At 50.0% G+C, this 27,380-nt stretch overlaps 3 protein-coding genes across 3 annotated transcripts in view; 1 reads left to right on the forward strand and 2 right to left on the reverse strand.

The window, feature by feature from the left end:
• LOC140422253 (uncharacterized) overlaps positions 1-27,380 on the reverse strand; it is a 227,500-nt gene that overhangs the window by 126,203 nt on the left and 73,917 nt on the right. The gene's annotated exons all lie outside the window — the stretch shown is intronic.
• The window catches only part of LOC140422254 (uncharacterized), a 218,947-nt gene that overhangs the window by 54,554 nt on the left and 137,013 nt on the right, over positions 1-27,380 (forward strand). The window lies entirely within an intron of this gene.
• The window catches only part of LOC140418015 (uncharacterized), a 111,619-nt gene that overhangs the window by 26,693 nt on the left and 57,546 nt on the right, over positions 1-27,380 (reverse strand). Inside the window, exon 5 of the mRNA XM_072501446.1 lies at positions 9,516-10,063. Coding sequence (XP_072357547.1) covers positions 9,516-10,063 — 548 coding nt within the window. The remainder of the gene's footprint in view (positions 1-9,515; positions 10,064-27,380) is intronic.

Below are 27,380 nucleotides of genomic sequence, written 5' to 3' on the forward strand. Positions count from 1 at the left end.
AAACCGGACGCCATCCCGGTTGTTCACGCACCTCGCAGGGTTCCTGCGCCACTCAAAGACCGCCTCAAGTTGCAGCTGCAGGCTCTTCAGGACCAAGGGGTCCTATCCAGGGTCACGGAGCCCACGCCATGGGTCAGCTCCATGGTCTGTGTAAAAAAGCCCTCTGGCAAGCTCCGCATATGCATAGATCCTAAAGATCTAAATAACAGCATCATGCGGGAACACTATCCCATCCCGAAACGGGAGGAAATCACCAGCGAGATGGCCCAAGCTAAAATATTTACCAAACTGGATGCGTCCAAAGGATTTTGGCAGATCCAATTGGACCCGGCCAGCCGAAGGCTATGCACGTTTAACACCCCTTTCGGCAGATTCTGCTACAACCGGATGCCATTTGGCATCATCTCGGCATCTGAGGTTTTCCACCGAATCATGGAGCAGATGATGGAAGGCATCGAAGGGGTACGTGTATATGTGGACGATATCATCATTTGGTCCACCACTCCGCAGGAACACATGCATCGTCTACGACGCGTCTTCGCCCGCATATGACAAAATGGCCTGCGTCTCAACCGCGCCAAGTGTGCCTTTGGCCAGACTAAGCTGAAGTTCCTCGGGGACCACATCTCACAATCAGGGGTCCGTCCCGATGCAGACAAAATTAGCGCCATCACAGCCATGCCACGGCCGGCTGACAAGAAGGCTGTCCTAAGATTCTTGGGCATGGTCAACTTCCTTGAGAAGTTCATTCCCAACCTTGCTTCTCATACAACGGCTATGCGCCATCTCGTGAAGAAATCAACAGAATTCCAATGGCAACAATCACACCAGCTGGAATGGGAGGAGCTCAAGCACAAACTGGTCACGGCACCAGTGTTGACGTTCTTTGACACGGCTCGCCCCACAAAAATCTCGACGGATGCCAGCCAATCTGGTATTGGAGCAGTACTCTTGCAGAAAGATAGCACGTCGTCATGGGCCATGGTTGCATATGCCTCACGAGCCATGACCCCTACGGAACAGCGCTACGCGCAAATAGAAAAAGAATGTTTGGGCTTGTTAACTGGATTGGACAAGTTCCATGACTATGTGTATGGTCTTCCACGATTCACGGTCGAAACTGACCACCGGCCCCTGGTCAACATAATAAACAAGGACCTGAACGACATGACCCCTCGCCTCCAGCGCATCTTACTTAAACTCGGGAGGTATGATTTCGAACTGATCTACACTCCGGGGAAGGATCTCATCGTGGCGGACACGCTCTCCCGAGCAGTGAGTACACCACCAGATGCGGAGGGGTTCGTATGTCAAATTGAGGCACACGTTACTCTGACAGCAGCAAATCTGAAGGCTGACGACCCAAGTCTGGCCCGCATACGCGCAGAGACAGCGACTGACCCCCTTCTACAGCGAGTGATGCGCCACATGGCGGAAGGGTGGCTCAAAGGGCAGTGCCCGCAGTTTTATAATGTGCAAAATGACCTTACCAACATTGACGGGGTCCTTATGAAGTTAGACAGGATTGTCATTCCGCACAGCATGCGCCAGATGATTCTTAATCAACTACACGAAGGCCACTTGGGAGTCGAGAAATGCAGACGGAGGGCCCAAGAGGCGGTATATTGGCCGGGTATTAATGAAGACATAGCCAACATGGTGCTCAATTGCACAACCTGTCAGAGGTTTCAGCCGGCGCAACCTCCGGAGACGCTTCTACCACACGAGATGGTGACGTCCCCCTGGGCGAAATGGGTGTTGACCTATTTCACGCGCTCGGCAGAGATTACATCATTATTATAGATTACTTTTCCAATTACCCGGAAGTCATGCCTCTACATGATCTGACGTCGTCCGCAGTCATTGGGGCCTGCAAGGAAACATTTGCTCGCCATGGCATTCCAATGACTGTCATGTCGGACAATGGACCCTGTTTCGCCAGCCGTGAATGGTCGTCCTTTGCCGCAGCATATGGTTTCACTCATGTGACGTCCAGCCCTCTACATCCACAGTCGAATGGGAAGGCAGAGAAGGGCGTTCACGTTGCCAAGCGGCTCCTCTGCTGCCGGATCGGACTTTAACCTCGCCTTGCTGGCCTATCGATCGGCCCCGCTAGCCAAGGGTCTCTCGCCAGCACAGCTCCTGATGAGTCGCTCCCTCAGGACGACGGTACCATCCATCCTGGCACCAACAACGGACCATGATACGGTTCTTCGTAAGGTGCAAATGCAGCGTGATCGCCAGAAGAGTCTGTACGACACACGGGCGACGGACCTTCCCCCCCTGTCCTCCGGAGACAAAGTACACATCCATCTACCGCATGGTGGCTGGTCAGCACCGGCCGAAGTTCTCCGACGTGTGGCTCCCCGCTCGTTCCTGATACGCATGCCGGATGGTTCAGTGCGTCGCCGCAATCGGCGCGCCCTTCGCCGACTTCCACGCTCGCAGCCACACTGTACACACACGCCGGATCCTCAACAGGCTTCCGAGGATGACTTCGTGGAGCTGCCGCAGATCACGCCCCTTCCATCGCCACCCATGGCCAGGCTTGCACATCAGCCGGTGGTTCTTGACCCACCCTTGAGGCAGTCAACCCGAATTCGTCGCAAGCCCATTAGACTGGACTTATAACACTGTTCATACTTTTAAAAAGTTAAACACTACTGTATTATAACCTGTTGTTGTTTATCGTTCCAGATATCGTTTGACCGGACCACTATTCAAAGTTTTTTTTTCGCATTCATGTTTTGTTATGGTACAACCTCGTTAGCGTGACGCACCCGACATCGCCCCATGTAAATAGTTACGTCATATGCACATGCTGTACACAACACACACACACTCTTAGATGCACTCACGACACGATTATATTTATAACCACGCAGGCACATATCTTTGTAAAAAGGGGGGATGTCATGATATTCAAACACACACATCATGATAGACACACCAACAGACAAATCAGAACACACAACACCACAACCAATCACAGACAAAGACAGGGACTGTATAAAAGGACAAACACGACACCTGGTGGACAGTAGATCTGGGGACAAGGACAACGACAAGACCTGTTTTAACATCACAGACAGGGAGTCCCCACGTGCAGAGTATCAAGACAATACTGTAGATAGTAAGTTTGAATAAAACAGCGTTGTACCAAATACAACGTTGTTGGCTCATCTGTGTGTCAGAACGCCCAACACCACAGAAAGGTTGGCCCAGGTCTCTCTCTCCCTTAACACATTGACATCCTTTGCTCCCTCAGCTTGACACATTTATTTGTCTGGCTAAAAGAATGTTCTCTTTCATAATATCCACAATCCCACTATCCCCTGACGCTCTCAGTCCATCGCCAACGGTTCTATCGCCAGGGCAAGGGCAACACCAGTGGGGAGAGGGGGCACCCCTGCCTCGTCCCCCAGTGCAGAATGAAATAATCTGAAATCACCCGGTTCGTCCGTATAAATGCCACCAGACCCAGTCCACAAAACCTGCCCAAATCCAAACTGCCCCAGGACCTCCCACAAATAGTCCCACTCCACTCGATCAAAGACCTCTGCCTCCATGGCAACCACCACTTCGACCTCTCGTCCCTCTGGCGGTATCGTGATCACATTGAGTAGCCTCCTGATGTTGGCCGTCAAATGCCTCCCCTTCACAAACCATGTTGCGTCCTCCCCTATCACCCCTGGGACACAATCCACTATTCCCGAGGCCAAGATCTTAGCCAATATTTAGCAGGGAGATGGGTCTCTATGACCCACATTGTTCCGGGTCCTTTTCCCACTTCAAAATGAGGGTAAATGAAGCCTGCGACAACGTCGGGGGTGAACTCCCAGCTCCCTTGCCTTGTTAAAATCCCTTCCCAGAAGCGACCCCAATACCCCCCATGAATTTCTTATAAAATTCCACCAGGTACCTGTCAGCACCCTTGCCCAAGTGCATCGCCTCCAGTCCCTCCACCGTTTCTACCAGCCTAATTGGGTCCCCGGGACCTCCACCAGCTCCTCATCCACCTTTGGGAACTCCAACCCCTCCATAAACCGCCTCATCGCCTCCGCGCCGGCTGGGGATTCTGACTCGTACAGCTTGCTGTAAAAGTCCCGAAACAACCCATTCACCCCCACCAGGTCCAAGACCATCTTCCCTCCCTCGTCCTTCACTTTCCCGATCTCCCACGCAGCCTCCTGTTTCCTCAATTGGTGGGCTAGCACCCTGCTTGCCTTCTCCCCATACTCATACACCGCCCCTCTCACCCTTATCAACTGCCCCACCGTCGCTGTTCTGTTCCAGGGACAGGGTCACTCTGATTAAAGGGACAGGATCTCTGTTCTGGCGAGGGTGTGGTCAGGGGGGCCACAGACCCGGCTATTTATTTTGTGGAGGCCGGGAGCTTTTCGTGGCGTGGCTGCCAACCCCTCACCGGTCGCAGCATCGGGGAGGGGGCTGCGCCGATTTTTTCCATGTAAAATGCCACAGATCCTCCGCACTTAGCCTCGGAATTGGAGAATTTGACCCAGGATCTCTCACTGATTAAAGGCACAGGGGGCGGGATTCTACGCTTGCCGACGGCGATTTTGTAATCAGCGATCAGGCAGAGAATTCCTTTTTCCGACTGAATCGGGGATGGCATCAGTTTTTGGACGCTCCGCACCCTCCAAAACGGCGACATCGAGGAGTAGCCGCATGCCATTGGGACGGCCTCAGGATGTTAGCTGAAGGCCGTCCCCCGATGCTCCGCCCCTGATGGGCCAAGTTCCCAACTACGCAGTTGACGTGTGGTCCCAGCCGTGTGGGAAGTCGCATGGCAGCTGCAGAGTGTGTGCAGCGGCACAAGTCGGCGGGCGGGGCGGCCTTCGGCGAGAGCTGGGGGGACTGGTGCCCCAGGAGTGGCGAGGGGAGGTCCAGAGGGGCACTATCTGTCAGGTCAGGTCCGCTCGCGGCCGACATGTTGTACAGCGCGACTGCTGCAGGTCGTCGCCATGCGCATGTGCGGCCACGGACCCGGCCATTCTCTGGCCGCTTATTTTGTGGAGGCCGTGCGTTTTACATGGCGCGGCTGTGAGCCCCTCTCCGGTCAGAGGATCGGTGCTGGGGCCTCACCCATCTTTCCCATGGAGAATGTTTCAATTCTCTGTGAATAGCTTGCACAGCAAACTCAAGGTAAGATGAAGTAAAGAGGTTGGTTTATTTTTACACACACGGGGGTGAGAGGGGTTTCCCAACATCCACCCACTTTTGCACTCGTACAATAAACGGGGGATAAGGAAAAAGGAAGAGGGTTCCGGGAATGACCACAATAAAATACAAGTTATGGTTATCCATGTGTCCAGAATCCAAAGTCTAATGGAATGTTCCTTCAGTGGGAGGTTTACTGTTGCGGGAGATCCGTCTTTCCAGCAGTGAGACTTCCACGATGGGGGAAGACACGGAGACTGAGTCAGTCCGGGAGGAACAAGAGCCAATGTTTTAGCCATTTGCAGGTTTTTTAATTTATATTTTTATTGATGTTTTTCCATTTTAACAAATATCCAACAAAAGCTCAGGATTGGTGCAGCACAGCAGAAATGTCTCAGCAATACAGAAATACAGGAGAGGACAGGATGACGACAATACAGATGGATCAATGTAATCATTAAGTTTGGTGCATCCATATGTACCAATGGATAGACTGGAGAACAAGGGAGAAGAAGAAAAAGCCATGAAAACATGGTGAAACGGTGCACACCTTCCTACGCACCACCCACCAGAGTCCAGGATAAGATCACGGTGTCAGGTTCGGGAGGGCATCAGAACACATCTCCCCCAGCTCCAGTCATACCAGAGACATCAATACCATCTTTATGTCCCCTTCTCGGGTACAAGACCTGTCTGTACCTTTGCAGGAACTAGTCAACGATTCTTTAACCCCAAAATAACACACTTACATTTCAGAAAAAAAATCAACAAGGACACTCGTCCTAAAAGGTTGCAATAAAACCCCAACTCCAGCACAGCACAGAACAATCATCACTCAACACAATTACACAGAGAAGACCAGCAAATATTCACACAATTGGTTCAAATTCTAATTGATGCAGCTTCCAAGTGACTAACAGTAACAGGATTTTTAAAAAAGTACTACCAAAAGCAGAGGATCTCAGGGTAACAGGAACCAAGATACAGCCCTGAGCACATGGACCCCTGACGCACGCCCCTCACCACAAGACAAAAAAGGTAAAAAGCTGCTCATTCAAAACCTCACTCAGCCTCTCAGGACACCCGGCCAAGAAGGAACTTCCCAAGCAAAAGGGGACAACAGGAAAGGGACCACAGTACAAGACCTGGCCCGGCCCTGTACACCCTCGTACACAGGAATCAGGCAAGCAAGGATAGTCACACTGTGCCAGGACACCCAACCTCACTCCTCTCTCACCACATCCGAGGGCAGCACACACAAGACGATTCATACCGTCCTCCACCAAGGAGATTCCACCCACAATGAGAGGAAAATTCGTCAAGACACCCAACAACTCGGCATCTCGGGAGGGGTGCGATCCTCCATCCCCACTCACGGCAAAGGAAACCCCCGTGATACAATATACCAAATCGGGGCCTACATCAGCATGCTACCGCCTCAAGGAAAAGTAACTTCAAAAGAGAGGAACACCAGGATTGGCCAAAGGATGCCAGGCAAGAACCAGCACCATATGTGATAAGTAGATTGTCATCTATATTATCATCTGTACGTAAATAATAATATATGTATAACTGTTGTAGTTCCAACATCCGACCATCAGGTGGTGTGAGTATGCAGACACATGACCCGGACACACCCTATGTTCCAGGAGGTGTTGGTAAGGAGTTTGCAGCAGTCGCATATTCGAGTAGCTCTGTAGTATCTTACTGTAAGTTAGTGTTAGACCATTATTTCCAACTGTATTAATCTTAGACATTTTAGTAATTCGTTAGTGTAGTGTTAGTAATAAATAACTATGTTTATGAAACAAAGTCTAATTTTCTTTATTCACACGACAATATCAAGATTCAGCATCTGCCCAATGAAAGAACATTGCACCGTGCACCGTCACAAAACAGATACTCGGGGCAGAGCTGCGTAGCCTCATTGGCGTCAAAACACTGTCTCCCCACAGGAGACCCTGCTTCAACAAGGAGGGCATTCAGGAAGTCACTATATAATCCCACTTGGAGCAGGGTGCCCATCTCCCCCCTCAGCCTCACCCTCAGACCCAATGAGGGCTCAAACATCATTGATCTCAAACTCTCACTCAAACCCTCCAACCCACAGGTTACTACCTCCCCAGTGGAACCTATCCCGAGAGGATTGATTGATGACTTGATTGATTTGTTTTATTGTTACGTGCACCGAGGGACAGTGAAAAGTATTGTTCTGCGTACAGTCCATACAAATCGTTCCAGACATGAAAAACAAAACATAGGACATAGATAAATACACAATGTAAATACATAGACGCAGGCATCGGGTGAAGCATATGGAATGCAGTACTACTCAGTGGAGAAGGTGTGTGAAGAGATCAGTTCAGTCCATAAGAGAGTTATTCAGGAGTCTGGTGACAGCGGGGAAGAAGCTGTTTTTTATCTGTTAGTGCGTGTTCTCAGACTTTTGCATCTCATGCCCGATAGAAGAGGTTGGAAGAGAGAATAACCCAGGTAGGAGAGGTCTTTGATTCTGCTGCCTGCTTTCCCAAGGCAGTGGGAGGTGTAGACAGAGTCAGTGGTTGGGAGGCGGGTTCACGTGATGGACTGGGCTGTGTTCACGACTCTCTGTAGTTTCTAATGGTCTTGCCTCGAGCAGTTGCCATACAGGCTGTGGAGGAGGACCAGAGGAGGAGCAGACCAGGGGCCTCCAAAGGGGACAACTCAGGGAGGGAAACTCACTCCACCACCCAACAGACCCTCCGCCTGACCCAATAAACACAGTTATTCCTGCCCTGCCCGAGCAAATCAAGTGACCACTGCCACGCCCAGGCAGCCAAGAGAATATTGAAGAAAAGTGGAACAAGGATTAACTGACCACACCCAGTTCCTCGTGCTCACTAGTTCCCTTGGTTCTCTCGTGTTTTTGGGACGATTTCTGTGTCTTCCTCTGTGAAGACAGATACACATTGTTTAGTTTCTCTGACATTTCCTTATTCCCCATTATAAACTCTCCTGTCTCTGTCTGGAATGGACCCAAAAGACATTGGTCTTTGCTAATCTTTTCCTTTTCACATTCCTATAGGTGCTTTTCCTGTTCGTTTTTATGTTTCTCATCAGTTTGCTCTCATATTCTATTTTCTCTTTATCAGTTTCTTGGTCCTCCTTTGCTGAATTCTAAATCAATCACCAATCCACAGGCGTACGGCTATTTTGGCCTCTTTATGAGCCTCTTCCTTTGATCTAATGGAATCCTTAAATTTTCTCGTTAGGCACAGTTGCATCACTTTTCCTGTGGCTTTTTGTTCCTTAAAGGAGTCTACATTTGATGTCAACATGTAATAATACCTTAAAAATTAGTGATTGCCTGTCTATTGTCATATCTATTGTTGAAATGTCCCAATCTACCACAGACAACTTGCCTTTCAAACCTCGCCAGTTTCCTTTGTGAAAAACATGTGGATAATTAAACAAAGGAACCATGTAACCACCATAGCCCATCTTAATGGCAACGTGGCATGCTTTCAGAGGTTCCAAACAGAAATGGGAACTAAATATCTTCCAACCACCAAACACCCTTTCGCTCTGAGATCCTCGTGAAAGCTGAAGCCAGGAATTCACAACGTGGCTCAATGATCATCAGCCACTGGAGGCAAATTTGTGAGACCAACCAGTCCAGCAGGAAGAAACCCTCCGCCCATCCCTTTTGAACTGACAGAATTAACAAAATGCTGTCCTGGATGCAATTGAGAGCAAAACAGCGGAATCCAACCCCTGTAATCAATTGTGAACTTGGGGTGTGAGCATGTGCGATGAAACACAAAATCTCTCCTACACTGAGAGCAGATGAACGGCCTCTCTCCAGTGAGAACTCAGCGGTGTCTCCATAGTTGGGATGGATCACTGAATATCTCACCTACTCAGAGCAGGTGAACGGCCTCTCTCCAGTGTGAACTCGCTGGTGTGTCCGCAGGTTGGATAACCAAGCAAATCTCTTCCCACACCGATAGCAGGTGAATGGCCTCTCTCCAGTGTGAACCCACTGGTGTGACTTCAGGCTGGATGACTGAGTGAATCCCTTCCTACACTGAGAGCAGATGAATGGCCTCTCTCCAGTGTGAACTCGCTGGTGGCTCTGCAGGTGGGATAATCGAGTGAATCCCTTCCCACACTGATAGCAGGCAAATGGCCTCTCCCCAGTGTGAACTCGCTGGTGTGTCCGCAAACTGGATAACCGAGCGAATCCCGTCCCACACTGAGAGCAGGTGAATGGCCTCTCCCCAGTGTGAACTTGCAGATGATTCTGCAGGGCGGATGAATGTCTGAATCCCTTCCCACACTGAGAGCAGGCGAACGGTTTCGCCGCAGTATGAATTCGCTGGTGTGTCCGCAGGTTCCATAAGTGAGTGAATCCCTTCCCACACTGAGAGCAGATGAACGGTCTCTCTCCAGTATGAACTCGCTGGTGTGCACGCAGTTGGGATAACTGAGTGAATCCCTTCCCACACTGAGAACAGGTGAATGGCTTCTCCCCAGTGTGAACTCTCTGGTGTGCCTGCAGGGTAGATGAATGACTAAATCCCTTCCCACACTGAGAGCAAGTGAATGGCCTCTCCCCAGTGTGAACTCTCTGGTGTGTCTGCAGGCTGGATAACCGAGTGAATCTCTTCCCACACTGAGAACAGGTGAACGGCCTCTCCCCAGCGTGAACTCGCTCGTGTTTCTGCAGGTCAGATAATTGAGTGAATCCTTTTCCACACTGAGAGCAGGTGAACGGCCTTTCCCCAGTGTGAATGCGCCGATGAATTTCCAGCACAGACGGAGCTATGAATCCCTTCCCACAGTCCTCACATGTCCATGGTTTCTCCATGTTTTGGGTCTCCTCGTGTCTGTCCAGTTCGGACAATCAGTTGAGGCTTCGTCCACACACAGAACACGTGTACGGTCTCTTCCCGCTGTGAATAGGGCAATGTTTTTTCAGGCTGTGTAACTGGTTAAAGCTCTTTCCACAGTCAGTGCTCTGGAACACTCTCACTCGGGTGTTTTTCCAGTCACAATGGTGTTTAAAATCTTTGAAGCTGACAGATGAGACAAACATTTCTCCTTCTAGATTCGAAGGCCAATGATATTCAAGTCCCAAGGAATTGAGTGACTGTCAGATCCAGACGACATGTTTTAGATTTCTGTCTGTAATTCGTCCTCTTCGAATCTCCTGTTAAAACAATTTACAAAAGACATCACTGCAAGTACAGGATAGAAATTCAGAACAGAAAATTCTAGTTTCTCTGGAACATTCTTTCCTCTTGCATTCCGCAACATCTGTAAATCTCCGTCCCACGCACTCTCCCTCCATTCTCACTCTGCTGTATCTAATATTCACCCTCCCAATTCTCCTGAAGGTGCCGATTCAGGCTGATTGACAGATCCATGCTCACTGCTTCCTGTCCTGGACACAAAGACCAGAACAAATCTGAGCTGCAGTCAGCCATTCGGTCCACCAAACCTGCTCAACCATTCAATGACAGCATTGGCCGATCTACCTCAGCAGCATTTTCCCGCACAGTCCCCCATATCCCTCGATATCTTCACTCCCTTAAAACGTTATCAATCTCTGATTTGAAAATACTTGATGACTGATGTTCCACAGTCCTCTGGGGTAGAGAATTCCAAATGCTGACAGGGGGAGTGAGGGGTAGATGGGTTTGCTGGTGGAATCATGCTGGGGTTGGCAGAACTGGCGGAGGATGATTTCTTCAATGCGGAGGCTGGTGGGGTGAAAAGTGAGGACAGTGGGGATCTATTCTGGTTCTGGGAGAGAGGAGTGAGGGGGAAGGCAGAGGTGTGGGAGATGGTCGGACACGGTTGAGAGCCCCGTCGACCACAGTGGGTGGGAAGCCACGGTTAAGGAAGAATGAAGACAAGTCAGCAGCACAGTTTTGGAAAGTGGCATCATCGGAATAGATGTGACGGAGGTGAAGGAACTGAGAGAATGGGATGGAGCCCTTACAGGATGTGGGGTGTGAAGAGCTGTAGTTGACGTAGCTGTGGGAGTCGCAAGTCTTTAATTGGTATTAGTGGACAGTCTATCTCAGAAATTGAAATAGAAAGGTCAAGGAAGTAAAGTGAAGTGTCGGAGACAGACCATGTGGAGGTGATAGAGGGGTGCAAACCGGAAGCAAAATGAATATATTTTTCCAGGCTTTGCAGAACACCTCCAGTCCATCCGCAAGCAGTTCCCAGACCTTCCTGTCGCTTGCCATTTCAACTCACCGCCCTGCTCTCAGTCCGCATGTCCGTCCTTGGCCTGCTGCAATGTTCAGGTGAAGCCCAGCGCAAACTGGAGGAACAGCACCTCATCTTCCGATTCAGCATGTTACACCCTTCCGGACTTAACATTGAGTTCAACAACCTCAGACTCTCCACCACCTTTACCCCATTTTTATTTTCATTTCTTCCATTGATCGTTTTTTCCCTCCCCATTATTTTCCTCCCCTCCCCCCATTCGAATTATTTCAAGTTGCCCGTGACACACTGCTCACCTTTATTCTGCCATTTGCACATTCTAACCTTTTTATGTATCACTATCAGCACTCACCTGTGGAAGGAGCAGTGCTCCAAAAGCTAGTGTTTGTGCTTGAAACAAACATGATGGACTTTAACCTGATGTTGTAAGACTTCTTACTGTGCTCACCTCAGTCCAACACTGGCATCTCCACTATCAGCACCCTTCTTAGCCTGAATTACCACCATTTGCATTCCTTTTATCTTCTGTTCTCGACATCTTTGTCTATATCTCCACCTATTGCTGGCCCCTATCCAGCCCCACCGCTCCATTCCACCCCTCCCCACTACAGTACAAATCTGACCCCATTTCCAGTTCTCTCTAACTGTCACAAAGAGTCATGCAGACTCGAAACATTAGTTCCCTTTTCTCTCCACAGATGCCGTCAGACCTTCTGAGATTGTCCAGTATTTTCTGTTTTTGTTTAAGATTCCAGCCTTCACAGTAATTTGTTTTCATAATATATCTAATCTGTACCATGTAAAAACACGAGACATATCTCTGTCCGACATTTATTTACCGTCCATTTAAATTTTAGCCAACTCTAATAATAATAATAATCTTTATTGTCACAAGTAGGCTTACACTGCAATGAAATTATTGTGAAAAGCCCCGAGTCGCCACATTCCGGCGCCTGTTATCCGGAGCACCCAGAGGAAACCCATGCACACACGGGGAGAACATGCAGACTCCGCACAGACAGTGACCCAAGCCGGGAATCGAACCTGGGACCCTGGAGCTGTGAAGCAATTGTGCCAACCACTATGCTACCGTGCTGTTCCGGTACACAGAGGGAAAATTCAGAATGTCCAAATTATCAGACAGTATGTCTTTCAGGACTTGTGGGTGGAAGCCGGAGCACCTGGAGGAAACCCGCGTAGACACAGGGAGAACTCCGGGGAACAACCCTTTTAATTGTGAACATTAGGAAAGAGACCACCCTTTTAGCCAAACAAATAAATGTGTCAAGCTGAGGGAGCAAAGGATGTCAATGTCTTTGAGAGAGAGAGAGAGACCTGGGCCAAGCTTTGCAGAGTCTGCACCCTCCCTTGATTCACTTCCTTTCCGTTCAGCTGCTGCAAGTCACCAATTGAAGGTCAGAACGAGAAAATAAATGAAAAGAGGGAGAAAAGAAAGTGTTTTACTCACAGATGTTGGAGACAGGAAGAGGTTTCAGCCTGTGTCTTCATTAACACGTCTGCCTTCTGATTGGCTGGAGGACCAGAGTCCTTCCGGTCCTCCCACTTTTCCATTGGCCAAGGCAGGTCAGAGGGCGGGCTTTCCTCCACACATGCGCAGCTACCCCTCACTCTTGGACATGCGCAGTACCTGATCACCCGCCCGTGCGGCGGATAGAGCGGGTTCACCCGCGCGGGGGATTGTGGGAGCTGCGGCCGACACTGTCCAAACTCCTGGGACTGGGATGAAAAATGGAGGAGGGGCAGTGACCTCACCCTGACACAAAGTTCATGTTGGTAGTCACGGGGATTGATTGTGTCGTTCGCCCTTAGCATCTGGGGAAGGCAATAGGTGAGAGTGAAACTGAATCCGAGAGTCAGCATCTTCACGGGAGGAGACTTGGGGAAAAGCAGGAGGACAGAAGGATAAATTAGTGTTAAAATCAATAGTGAGGAGAGCATGGGTGGGGGTCAGACATTTATAGTTTGAGAGGAAGAAGGCTTTTCTGTGACAACTAGAATTGTCAGTTGTGAATTTCTATTCTGTAATCACAGCGATGACTTTTAAAAAAAACATTTTTTAATATAGATTTACAGTACCCAATTATTTTTTTCCAATTAAGGGGCAATTTAGCATGGCCAATCCACCTCACCTACACATCTTTTTGGGTTGTGGGTGTGAGACCCACGCAGACATGGCGAGAATGTGCAAACTCCACATGGACACTGACCCACGGCCGGGAGTGAACCCGTATCCTCAGCACCGTGAGGCAGCAGTGCTGACCACTATGCCACCCTGATGATGTCAATCCTATCACACCCATTAAAGTCTCTATCAGGTCAGTCTTCAACCTTCTCTTCCCCAGGGGATATATCCCCAACCTGTTCAATACCTCCTGAAACTTACACTCTCAGTTCTGATATCATCCTTTCTTGCTAATCTTTCTTGCACATCCTAGAGGCCCTATCTCTGTTTTAAAGGGTATATAATAAATATTTAGATTCGGTTTAATTTGGTTGAAGGTGCTTTATTTACTCAGTTCCAAATTGACCCTCTAAAATGCTTCAATTCGAAAGAGGCTTAACAATCAGGCAAGAGCAAAATGGCGGCGGGCGGAGACCAGGCAGGGTGGAGGCAGTGGGCGGAGGAGCAACAGGAGGGTATCCAGCGCTGCCTCAGAGAGATTAAAACGGACCTGCTAGAGCCGATGAAGGCTTCTATTGATAAGCTGCTGGAGACACAGACGGCCCAGGGGGTGGCGATCCGAGAGGCTCGACAAAAGATCTCTGACAATGAGGACGAGATCTTAGGCCTGGCGGTAAAGGTGGAGGCGCACGAGGCACTCCACAAGAAATGGCAGGAGCAGTTTGAGGAGATGGAGAATCGGTCGAGGCGGAAGAATCTGCGGACTCTGGGCCTCCCGGAGGGGCGGGAGGGGCTGGACGTGGGTGCCTATGTGGTCACCATGTTGAACTCGCTGATGGGAGTGGGGTCCTTCCAGGGGGCCCTGGAGCTGGAAGGGGCGCATAGAGTGTTGGCGAGGAGGCCCAAAGCTAACGAGCCTCCGCGGGCAGTGCTGGTGCGGTTCCATCGGTTCGCCGATCGGGAGTGTGTGCTCAGGTGGGCCAAGAAGGAGAGGAGCAGCAGGTGGGAGAACGCGGAGGTTCGGCTATATCAGGACTGGAGTGCGGAGGTGGCGAATAGGAGGGCCGGGTACAATCGAGCGAAGGTGGTGCTGCACAGGAAGGGGGTAAAGTTTGGCATGTTGCAGCCGGCACGACTGTGGGTTACCTACAAGGACCGGCACCATTATTTTGAGTCTCCGGAGGAGGCGTGGGCCTTTGTTCAGGCCGAGAAGCTGGACACAGACTGAGGGTCGGGATGGGCGATTGGGGACTGCGGTGGATATGTTATGCCTATATTTGGTTCGCCGGGGGGGGGGGGGGGGGGGGGGGGGGGGCTTTGCATTGTTTTGGGTTTCTTTTTCTCTGTGTTTTTCTCTTTCGGGTTGGGGAGGGTGGATGGGGCGGGTTGGGCACTGTTTTGGTTGGTGGCGGGGCCTGGTAGGTGGAGAGCGCAAGCTTTTTTCCCACGCCGAAGACTGGGGGGCGGGGCCGGGACGGGGAAGCGAGGATTGTTTCCCGCGCTTAGAACGGAGGGGGGAGGGGGAGAGCCTGTCGATGGGGAGCGGGAGAGGAGGGTGTGCCACACAATGGGAGGAGTCGAAGGGGAGGCGGGAGTGGCCGGGGTCAGCAGGAGTCAGCTGACTTGCGGAAGTGCAATGGGGGAGTACACCAGCTAGGATGGGTCCTAGCTGGGGGGTGGGGGGGGATCGAGTTGCTGCTGCTAAGGTCAAGGAGGAGCTGGAGCGAGTGGGGGGGGGGGGTCGAGACAGGGGTATGCCGCTGTGGGGAACGGGCCGGGTGTGGGGTGCGGGCGCGTGGCTGGCCGAGGAGGGGTCATGGCTAGTCGGCGGGGGAGGGGGGCGTGTAGCCCCCGATCCGGCTGATAACCTGGAATGTAAGGGGACTGAATGGGCCGGTTAAACGGGCCCGCGTGTTCGCGCACCTGAAGGGGCTTAAGGCGGATGTGGTTATGCTCCAGGAGACACACCTGAAGGTGGCAGACCAGGTAAGACTGAGGAAAGGGTGGGTAGGTCAGGTGTTTCATAGATTCATAGAATTTACAGTGCAGAAGGAGGCCATTCGGCCCATCGAGTCTGCACCGGCTCTTGGAAAGAGCGCCCTACCGAGACCCACACCACCCTATCCCCATAACCCAGTAACCCCACTCAACCAAGGCCAATTTTGGACACTAAGGGCAATTTAGCATGGCTAATCCACCTAACCTGCACGTCTTTGGACTGTGGGAGGAAACCGGAGCACCCGGAGGAAACCCACGCACACACGGGGAGAACGTGCAGACTCCGCACAGACAGTGACCCAAGCCGGGAATCGAACCTGGGACCCTGGAGCTGTGAAGCAATTATGCTAACCACTCGGGGCTAGATGCCAAAAATCTTGATCTTGGTGGGAAAGAAGGTGTCATTCGAGGCGTCGAGCATTGTGGCAGATAATGGCGGTAGGTACATAATGGTAAGTGGTAAGTTGCAGGGAGAGAGGGTGGTACTGGTCAATGTGTATGCTCCGAACTGGGACGATGCGGGTTTTATGCGGCGTATGTTGGGTCGGATCCCAGACTTGGAAGTGGGAGGCCTGATATTGGGGGGAGACTTTAACACGGTGTTGGATCCGGCACTGGATCGCTCCAGGTCTAGGACAGGTAGGAAGCCGGCAGCGGCTAGAGTGTTGAGGGGATTTATGGACCAAATGGGAGGGGTGGACCCTTGGAGATTTGCAAGGCCGGGGGCTAGGGTATTTTCATTCTTCTCACATGTCCATAAGGCTTATTCTCGAATCGACTTTTTCATTTTGAGTAGGGCGCTGATAGCGAGAGTAGAGGATACCGAGTATTCGGCAATAGCCATTTCGGATCACGCCCCGCATTGGGTGGACTTGGAGATGGGGGAGGAGAGGGACCAGCCCCCGCTGTGGCGCTTGGAGGTGGGGCTGTTGGCGGACGAGGAGCTGAGCGAGCGGGTCCGAGGAAGTATAGAGAGGTACTTGGAGACCAACGACAACGGGGAGGTACGAGTGGCGATGGTATGGGAGGCACTGAAGGCGGTGGTGAGGGGAGAGCTGATCACAAGGAGCGGAGGGAGCGGAAGGAGAGGGAGAGGCTGGTGGGGGAGATGGTGAGGGTAGACAGGAGGTATGCGGAAGAGCCTGAGGAAGGATTGTTGAGGAAGAGGCGCAGCCTCCAGGCCGAATTCGACCTGGTGACCACCAGGAAGGCGGAGGTGCAGTGGTGGAAGGCCCAGGGGGCGGTCTATGAGTATGGGGAAAAGGCAAGCCGGATGCTGGCGCATCAACTTCGGAAGCGGGACGCAGCTAGGGAGATCGGGGGAGTTAAGGACAGGGGAGGGAGCGTGGTGCGGAGTGGAGTTGGCATCAATGGCGTCTTCAGGGACTTCTACGAGGAATTGTACCGATCCGAGCCCCCACGGGAGGAGGGAGGGATGGGCCGTTTCCTGGAACAATTGAGGTTTGCAAAGGTGGAAGAGGGACTGGTGGCCCCGATTGGGCTGGAGGAGCTGATCAAAGGGATAGGAAGCATGCAGGCGGGGAAGGCACCGGGGCCGGACGGTTTCCCGGTCGAATTCTATAAAAAATATATGGACCAGTTGGGCCCGCTGTTAGTTAGGACCTTTAATGAGGCAAGGAAGGGGGGGGCTTTACCCCCGACGATGTCCCGGGCACTGATCTCCTTGATCCTGAAGCGGGACAAGGATCCCCTACAACGTGGGTCTTACAGACCGATTTCCTTGTTAAATGTAGATGCCAAGGTGCTGGCAAAGGTCTTAGCCACGAGGATTGAGGATTGTGTGCCGCAGATCATCCATGAAAACCAGACAGGGTTTGTGAAGGGGAGACAGTTGAACGCGAATGTGCGGAGGCTTTTGAACGTTATCATGATGCGGGCGAGGGAGGGGGAGGCGGAGATAGTGATGGACGCTGAGAAAGCCTTCGATAGGGTAGAGTGGGGGTACCTGTGGGAGTTGCTGAAGAGGTTCGGGTTTGGGGAGGGGTTTGTCAGGTAGGTTAGGCTGTTGTATGAGGTCCCATTGGAGTTCCTCCATTGGGCTCCTCCAGCCCAATCGGGGCCCCCAGTCCCGCCACCAGTCCCTCTTCCACCTTTGGAAACCTCAATTGGTCCAGGAAACAGCTCATCCCTCCCTCCTCCCGTGGGGGCTCGGATCGGTAAAATTCCTCGTAGAAGTCCCTGAAGACCCCATTGATGCCAACCCCACTCCGCACCACGCTCCCTCCAATATTCATTGGAGTTTAGGAGGTTGAGGGGAGATCTAATAGAAACTTACAAGATAATGAATGGCTTAGATAGGGCGGATGTAGGAAAGTTGTTTCCATTAGCAGGGGAGACTAGGACCCGGGGGCACAGCCTTAGAATAAAAGGGAGTCACTTTAGAACAGAGATGAGGAGAAATTTCTTCAGCCAGAGAGTGGTGGGTCTGTGGAATTCATTGCCACAGAGGGCGGTGGAGGCCGGGACGTTGAGTGTCTTTAAGACAGAAGTTGATAAATTCTTGATTTCTCGAGGAATTAAGGGCTATGGAGAGAGAGCGGGTAAATGGAGTTGAAATCAGCCATGATTGAATGGTGGAGTGGACTCGATGGGCCGAAAGGCCTTACTTCCGCTCCTATCTCTTATGGTCTTATGGTCCCAATGGTGAGTGTGGCCACAAATAGGAGGAGGTCCGAGTACTTTCGGTTGCACCGAGGGACAAGACAGGGGTGTCCCCTGTCCCCCCTGCTCTTCGCACTGGCGATTGAACCCCTGGCTATGGCACTGAGAGAGTCGAGGAACTGGAGGGGGTTGGTGCGGGGTGGGGACGAGCATAGGGTGTTGCTTTATGCGGACGACCTGCTGCTGTATGTGGCAGACCCGGTAGGAGGAATACCAGAGGTAATGAGGATCCTTAGGGAATTCGGGGACTTTTTGGGGTACAAGCTCAATATGGGGAAGTGCGAGCTGTTCGTAGTTCAGCTAGGGGACCAGGAGAGGGGGATTGGCGAGCTCCCACTAAGAAGGGCGGAGAGGAGCTTCAGATATTTGGGGGTCCAGGTGGCCAGGAGCTGGGGGGCCCTGCATAGGCTTAACTTTACAAAGCTGGTGGAGCAAATGGAGGAGGAGTTCAAGAGGTGGGACGCGTTGCCGCTGTCCTTGGCGGGTAGGGTGCAGTCAATCAAAATGACGGTGCTCCCAAGGTTTTTGTTCCTGTTCCAGTGCCTCCCCGTGTTTATCCCAAAGGCTTTTTTCAGGCGGGTGAACAGGAGTATAATGGGGTTTGTGTGGGCGCGAGGGACTCCGAGGGTGAGAAGGGTGTTCCTGGAGTGGAGTAGAGATAGGGAGGGGCTGGCGCTGCCCAACCTCTGTGGGTACTACTGGGCCGCCAATGCGACGAAGGTGTGCAAGTGGGTGATGGAGGGGGAGGGGGCTGCATGGAAGAGGCTGGAGACGGCGTCCTGTATGGGTACGAGTCTGGGGGCACCGGCAACGGTGCCGCTGCCGCTCCCTCCACGGATGTATACCACGAGCCCGGTGGTGGTGGCGGCCCTCAAACTTTGGCGGCAGTGGAGGCGGCATAGGGGGGAAGTTGGGGCCTCGGCGTGGACCCCATTACGGGGGAACCACCGGTTCGCCCCAGGAAGAACAGGTGAAGGGTTTTCGGGGTGGCAAAGGGCAGGGATACGAAAGTTGGGGGACCTGTTTGTGGACGAGAAGTTCGCGAGCTTGGGTGAGCTGGAGGAGAAGTACAGGCTCCCCCCGGGGAACACCTTCAGGTACTTACAGGTAAGGGCGTTTGCCAGACGGCAGGTGGTGGAATTCCCGCGGCTACTGCCACACACAGTACAGGACAGGGTGCTCTCGGGGGGGCTGGGTGGGAGTGGGGAAGATCTCGGAAACTTACCAGGTGATGCAGGAGGAGGAGGAGGCCTCGGTGGTGGAGTTGAAAGGTAAGAGGGAGGAGGAGTTGGGAGAAGAGATCGAAGAGGGGACGATGCCCTAGGGAGGGTGAATTCTTCCTCTTTGTGCGCGATGCTCAGCCTCATACAGTTTAAGGTGCTGCACAGGGCACATATGACTGGGACAAGGATGAGCCGGTTCTTTGGGGGTGAGGACAGGTGTGTTAGGTGCTCAGGGAGCCCAGCAAATCACACCCATATGTTCTGGGCATGCCCAGCGCTGGAGGAATTTTGGAAGGGCGTAGCGAGGACGGTGTCGAGGGTGGTAGGATCCAGGGTCAGGCCGGGCTGGGGGCTCGCAATATTTGGGGTGGCAGAGGAGCTGGGAGTGCAGGAGGTGAAAGAGGCCGGAATTCTGGCCTTTGCGTCCCTGGTAGCCCGGCGAAGGATTCTCCTACAGTGGAAAGATGCGAGGCCCCCAAGCGTGGAATCCTGGATCAGCGATATGGCAGGGTTCATTAAATTGGAGAGGGTGAAATTCGCCTTGAGAGGGTCGGTGCAAGGATTCTTTAGGCGGTGGCAACCGTTCTTAGACTTTCTGGCAGAACGATAGACATTGGTAAATGGCAGCAGCAGCTCGGGGGGGGTTACTTTATTTTTGTTTATGTTATTTACACTGGAGGGTCTGAGGGGGTGTATACACCTGTTGTGTTAAGTCGGGGTGTTAATGTTAATTTATTATTTATGTACAGGGGGAGGGGTTTGGGGGGTTGCTTTTTTAGATTGTGTTTTGTACTTAACCCTGTTGGGTTCTTTTTCTTTCTCATTTTGTTATTGATATTTTATGAAAACCTTTAATTTAAAAAATTTTTTTTTTTAAAGTTAGGCAACAGAGAGAACAGGAACAGATTTTCACGCCACAATCAGGCGTGCGCCATTACCCCCTCCTCCAACTCTCTTTACCAAAGTCTCCCCAAACTGCTCCTTTCACAGATAAAAGCCCCGTCTGTACCAGAGTAGGATAAAGTCAACAACACATAAACCCTCCCATAATAACAAAAATACAAAAGAATCACCACCACAATAGATCCAAGGGGACATTCCTCAATAAGACTGAGGACCCGGAGGATTAACCCCACGGCCAGACTGTCGTTACCCTCAGGACACCTTCTCCAAAATGAGGGGAAGAAAAGTAACTTTTGTAAATTGTTTTTACAGGATATTAGAAGAGGAGGAATTACAGACCGAAATCTCAAACGTCACGTCTCAATCTGATTTGAGTCTCTCAATTCCTTGTAACTGAATATCACCGGACTTAGAATCTAGAAGGAGAAATGTTTGTCTTTTCTGTCGGCTTCAAAACATCAGTGAGACTGGAAAAGCACCGAGACACACACACCCAAGTGAGAGTGTTCCAGAGCACTGACTGTGGAAAGAGCTTTAACCAGTTACGCAGCCTGAAAAAACATCACACCATTCACAGCGGGAGAGACATTACACGTGTTGTGTGTGTGGACGAGGCTTCAACTGATCGACAAACCTGGAGAGATACGAGGAAACCCACACCCTAGAGAAACGGTGGAAATGTGACGATTGTGGGAAGGGATTCAGGGCCCCATCTCAGCTGGAAGCTCATCGGCGCAGTCACACTGGGGAGACGCCGTTCACCTGCTCTGTGTGTGAGAAGGGATTCACTCAGTTATCCGCCCTGCAGAGACACCAGCGAGTTCACACTGGGGAGAGGCCGTTCACCTGCTCTCAATGTGAGAAGGGATTTGGTGATTCATCCATCCTGTGGAGACATCAGCGAGTTCACACTGGGGAGCGGCCGTTCACCTGCTTTCAGTGTGAGAAGGGATTCACTCAATCATCTGACCTGTGGAGACATCAGCGAGTTCACACTGAGGAGAGGCCGTTCACCTGCTCTCAGTGTGAGAAGGGATTCACTCACTTATCCGGCCTGCAGACACACCAGCAAGTTCACACAGGGGAGAAGGCGTTAACCTGCTCTTAGTGAGAGAAGGGATTAAGATATCCATACACCCTGCGGGAACACTAGCGAGTTCACACCTGGAAGAAGCCATATTCACCTGCTCTGAGCAGGGGAAACATTCAATGATCCGTCCCAACCTCGGAGACACAAGCGAGTTAATTCTGGGGAGAGACCATTCATCTGCTCTCAATGTGGGGAGGGGTTTTGTGATTCATCACACCTGTTGTGACTCCCAACAAGTTCACAATAAATTACAGATGTTGGCTCTGTTGTTATTGTTTCTGCTCTCACTGACATCCAGGACTGCATCTTGTTCATTCTGACATCTGGTGAATGGTGATGATTGGAGGGTTTCTTTCTGCTGGACTGGCCGGTCTAACACCTCTGCCTCCGGTGGGCTGACCATTTTTGAGCCTCGTTGCGATTACCTGGTTCCAAGTTTGACGAGGGGTTCAGAATGAAAAGGTGTTTGCAGGTTGGAAGATATTTAGTTCCCAAAGCAGCCACGTTGCCATGAAGATGGGCTATGGTGGTTACAGGGTTCTTTTGTCTAATTTATCTGGGTGTTTCTCACAGAAGGAAACTGTCATGGTATGAGGGGCAAGTTGTCTGGTAGACTGGGAAATTACAATAAACGTATCACTGAAAGTGGCGACGCAGATGGATAAAGAGCTAAGAAGGCAGACGGCATGCTTGTCTTCATTGGTCGGGGCATTGAGTATAAAAATTGGCAAGTCATGCTGCAGCTGTACACAACCTTAGTTAGGCCACACGTGGAATATTGCCTACAATTCTGGTCATCACATTATCTAAAGGATGTGGAGACTTTGGAGAGAGTACAGAGGAGGTTTACCAGGATGTTGCCTGGCCTGGAGGGTATTAGCTGTCAGAAGAGGTTGGATAAATTTGGATTCTTTTCACTCGAACGACGGAGGTTGAGGGACGACCTGATAAAAGTTTACAAAATTATGAGTGGCACGGACAGAGTGGATAGTCAGAAGCTTTTTCCCAGGTTGGAAATGTCAGTTACCAGGTGACAGAGGTTTAAGGTGCGAGGGGCAAAGTTTAGAGGAGATGTGCGAGGGAAATGTTTTTACACAGAGGGTGGTGAGTGCCTGGAACTCGCTGCCGGAGGAGGTGGTGGAAGCAGGTACGATAGTGACGTTTAAGAGGCATCTTGACGAACACATGAATCGGATGGGAATAGACGGATACAGACCCTGGAAGCACAGAAGGTTTTAGTTTAGACAGACGACATGATCCAAGCAGGCTTGGTGGGCCGAAGGGCCTGTTCCCGTGCTGTACTGTCCTTTGTTCTTTGTTGTTCTTTGTATGACGATGGACAATAGACAGGCAACCACTCGCATTTTATTTACATAAAATATAGATTCCTTTAAGAAGCAAAAATTAAACAGCAAAAGTGAAGCTATCGTGGCTAACAAGAAAAGTTAAAGATTCCATTAGATCAACCGAGGAGACTCATAAAGTGGCCCAAATAGTAGTGAGCCTGGGGATTGGGAACTTGTTTTAGAATTCAGCAAAGGAGGACCAAGAAACTGATGAAGAGAAAATAAAATGAGAGCAAACTGGGGAGAACTGGAAAAGCTCCTATAGGAATGTGAAAAGGAAAAGATTATAGCAAAGACGAATGTGGGTCCATTCCAGGCAGAGACAGGAGAGTTTATAATGGGGAATAAGGAAATGGCAGAGAAACTAAAGAATGTGTGTCTGTCTTCACAGAGGAAGATTCAGAAATTGTCCCAACAACACGAGAGAACCAAGGGACTAGTGAACACGAGGAACTGAAAGAGATTAGTATTAGTGAAAAAGCAGTACTGGAAAAAATAATGGGATTGAAAGTTAATAAACCCCAAAAGCTTCTCTCCATCCCAGAGTGTTGACAGAGGTGGCTGTCGTGGATACATTGGTCGTCAACTTTCAAAATTCTATAGATTCTGGAATGGTTCCCGCAGATTGGAAGGTGGTAAATATAACCCCAATGTTTAAGGAGAGAGAGAAAACGGGGAACCTCAGACCCATTAGCCTGACATCAGTAGGAGGGAAAATGCTCCAATCTATTATAAAGGATGTGATAACATACGAATTAGGAGCAGGAGTAGGCCACTCGGCCCCTCGAGCCTGCTCCACCATTCAATAAGTTCCCGGCTGATCTGATTGACACCTCAACTCCACAGAGGCTCCTTAGAAAATACATCTTGGGAGAGCGTAATAATATTCTTTATTATAAGCATCTTTATTATTGTGACAAGTAGGCTTACATTAACACTGCAATTAAGTTACTGTGAAAATCCCCCAGTCGCCACACTCCGGCACCTGTTCGGGTAACGGAGGGAGAATTCAGAATGTCCAATTCACCTCACAAGCACGTCTTTTGGGACTTGTGGGAGGGAACCGGAGCACCCGGAGGAAACGCACGCAGTTTTGGGGAGAACGTGGAGACTCAGCACAGCCAGTGACCCAAGCCGGGAATTGAACCCAGGTCCCTGGAGCTGTGAAGCAACAGTGCCTCCATGCCGCTGTGTCAGTTATGGGGCACAAGGAAATGGCAGAGGAGTTTCAAACAGATTTTTTTGCATCAGTCTTTATGATGGAAGATACTTTGACTATCCCATTAATTCTAAAGAATACAAATGGAGCAATTAAATACCATCACTGGAGAAGTTGTATTGGACAAACTAATGGGGATAAGATAAGTCCCCTGGATGGCTGCATCCTCGGATCCTCAAAGAAATGTCTACAGAAATAGTGGATGCATTGATTGTAATTTTCCAAAAATCCTTGGATTCTGGAGAAGTACCAGAGGATTGGAAAACTGCCAATGTGACAACCCCCCGATTCAGAATGGGAGGGAGGCAAAGATGAGACACTATAGGGCGATTAGCCTAACATTTATTGTAAAAAATGTTGGGATCAATCATTAGGAAGTAATAGCAGCACATTGAGAAAATCATAATCTAATCAAGCAGAGTCAGCATGGATTTGTGAAAGGGAAACCGTGTCTGACTAATTTATCAGAGTGTTTCGAGGAAGTCTCAAGCAGAGTGGATAGAGGGGGACCAGTAGATGTGTTGCATTTAAACTTCCAGAAGGCCTTTGACAAGGTACCTCACAAAACATTAAGTCATGAGATAAGAACCCATGGAGTTGGAGGTAGTGTATTGACATGGATAGAGAATTGGCTAATGAGCAGGAAACAGCGAGTGGGGATAAGAGGTTCTTTTTCAGGTTGGTGACCTGTAACCAGTGGGGTTCCACAGGGGTCAGTGCTGGGATCGCAACTGTGTACAATTTATATTAATGACTTGGAGGAAGGAAGCGAACGTACTGCGCCCAAATTTGAAGACAACACAAAAATAGGTGGAAAGGCAAGTTGCGAGGGGGATACAAACAGTTTGCAAAGAGATATTGAGAGGTTAAGCAAGTGGACAAAAAGTTGCCACATGGAGCATAATGTGGGAAAATGTGAAGTTCATTTTGGAAGGGAGAACAAAAGAACAGTATTATTTAAATGGAGAAAAACTACAGAAAGCTGCAACACAAAGGGACTTGGGGGAACTTGTGCACGAAACACAGAAAGCTAGCAGACAGGTGCAGCAGGTAATCAGGAAGGCTAATGGAATGTTAGCCCTGATTCCAAGGGGGTTGGAGTATAAGAGTCGGGAAGTCTTGCTGCAGCTGTACAAGGTGCTGGTGAGACCACATCTGGAGAACTGAGAGCAGTTTTGATCCCCTTATGTAAGAAAATATATTATTTCATTGGAGGAGATTTAGAGAAGGTTCACTAGGATGGTCCCAGGTTGTCTTAGGAGCAAAGGTTAAACAGGTTGGGACTCTACTCATTGAAATTTCGAACAATGAGAGGTGATCTCATTGACAACATACAGGATTCTTAAGGAGCTTCACAGGGTAAATGCTGAGAGGATGTTTCCCCTCATGGGAGAATCGAGGACCAGAGGACATCGTCTCAGAATAAAGAGATGTCAATTTAAGACTGAGATGAGGAGGAAATTCTTCTGAGAGTCTGGAACAGTGAGAGTTGAGGGGACAGGGTCCTTCTGTATATTGAAGGCCGAGATAGATTCTTGATCAGTGAGGGAACCGAGGATTACAGGGAAAGGGCAGGAAAGTGAACGTGAGAAATGTCAGATCAGCTGTGATCCTATTGAACGATGGACCAGGCTGGAAGGGCCAAATGGTTTACTCCTGTTCCTATTACGTCTGGTCTTAGTATGGTTTTATTTCCGCCTGCCCTCCCGATAACCTTTCACCCCCTTGCTTTTCAAGAATCTATCCAGCCTGCCTTCAAAATATTCAAAGACTCTGCTTCCACTGCCCTTTGAGGAAGAGAGTTCCAAAGACTCCAACCCCTCTGCCTTAAATGGACAAGTTGTTACTTTTAAAGTGACTCCAATTTCTAGATCCTCCCACAAGAGGAAACATCCTTTCCACATCCACCCTGTTGAGGCCCCTCAGGATCTTATACAGTTCAATCAAGTCACCTAAACTCCATCAGACACAAGCCCAGCCTGTCCAATCATTCCTCATAAGACCAGCCTCCAATTCCAGGTATGAGTCCAGTAAACCTTCTCTGAACTGCTTCCAACACATTGACATCATTCCTTAAATGAGAGCAATACTGTACACAGTGCTCCAGATGTGGTCTCACCAATGTCCTGTATAACTGAAGCATAATCTCCCTATTTTTGTATTCAATTCCCCTCACAATAAACAATAACATTCTATGAGCTTTCCTAATTACTTGCTGTACTTGTATACTCGCCTTTTGTGATTCATGCTCTTGGACACCCAGATCCCTCTGAATCTCAGAGCTCTGCAATCTCTCACCATTTAGATAATAAGCTTTTTTATTCTTCTGGCCAACATTGATAATCATACATTTTCTCACATTATCCATTTGGCAGATCTTTTTTGACTCATTTAAAATATATCTTTTTAAGCTCCTTATGTCCTCTTCACAATTTACTTTCCTCCTTATCATTATACCATTGGGACATAGGAGCAGGAGTTGGCCATTCAGCCCAACGAGCCTGCTCCACCATTCAATACGATCATGGCTAATCATCCACATCAATGCCTTTTCCCCCACACTGTCCCCATATCCCTTTGTGTTACTGGGATTTAGAAATCTGTCAGTCTCTGCTTTAAACACACTCAATGACTGAGCTCCCACAGCCCTCTGGGGTAGGGAATTCCAAAGATTAACAACTTGTAGATCTCTGTAGATCAAACCATTGCCCCGTTCTATCCCCATATTCCTGTCAGTTTATTTCCCTCAAAAGCCCATCAAATTTCCCTTTGGAAACATTCCAACATCTCTGCTTCTACCTGCATCGTAGGAAGTGGCTTCCAGATATTTCCCACTTTCCTCAAATGCAAATGAATCTCAGAGAGCTCAGAAAGAGGCCATTCTGTCCATCGTTCCCATGCTAGCTCTTCGAGTGAACTATCTAATTAGTCCAATCGCACGGCAAGTTTATTTTCCTACAGAATCTGTCCAGTTTCCTTGTGAAAGTTACAGTTAAATTTCCTTCCTGCACCTTTGTCAGGCAGTGAATCTCAACAACTAGTTCTGTTTTAAATCTAATAATTTCACAATACGCTGTGTTTGGATTTTCAGACGGGATTTGAAATGGAGAAAAAGACATGGTTGTTGCACAAAATCAAGACTTCGTCTTTATGAATGATCTTAGTGAGTGGGCAGAGTATGAAATACCCAGGTTTGCGGTGCCAAGGTGCCAGTCTGGTAGTGCCAAGGTGCGCACGTTCCAGGGGCTGGGCTGGGGGACCACCATGCCCTATTCCTGACCAGTCGGAGGCATCCAGTGACGCGGGAAACCTTTCGGTATGGTGACTCCTGGTCCATGTCTGTGTGGGCCAATACTAATCGGCGTCCATGTGA

This window comes from Scyliorhinus torazame, chromosome 5 (assembly GCF_047496885.1).
Source record: "Scyliorhinus torazame isolate Kashiwa2021f chromosome 5, sScyTor2.1, whole genome shotgun sequence".
Classification (NCBI taxonomy): domain Eukaryota; kingdom Metazoa; phylum Chordata; class Chondrichthyes; order Carcharhiniformes; family Scyliorhinidae; genus Scyliorhinus; species Scyliorhinus torazame.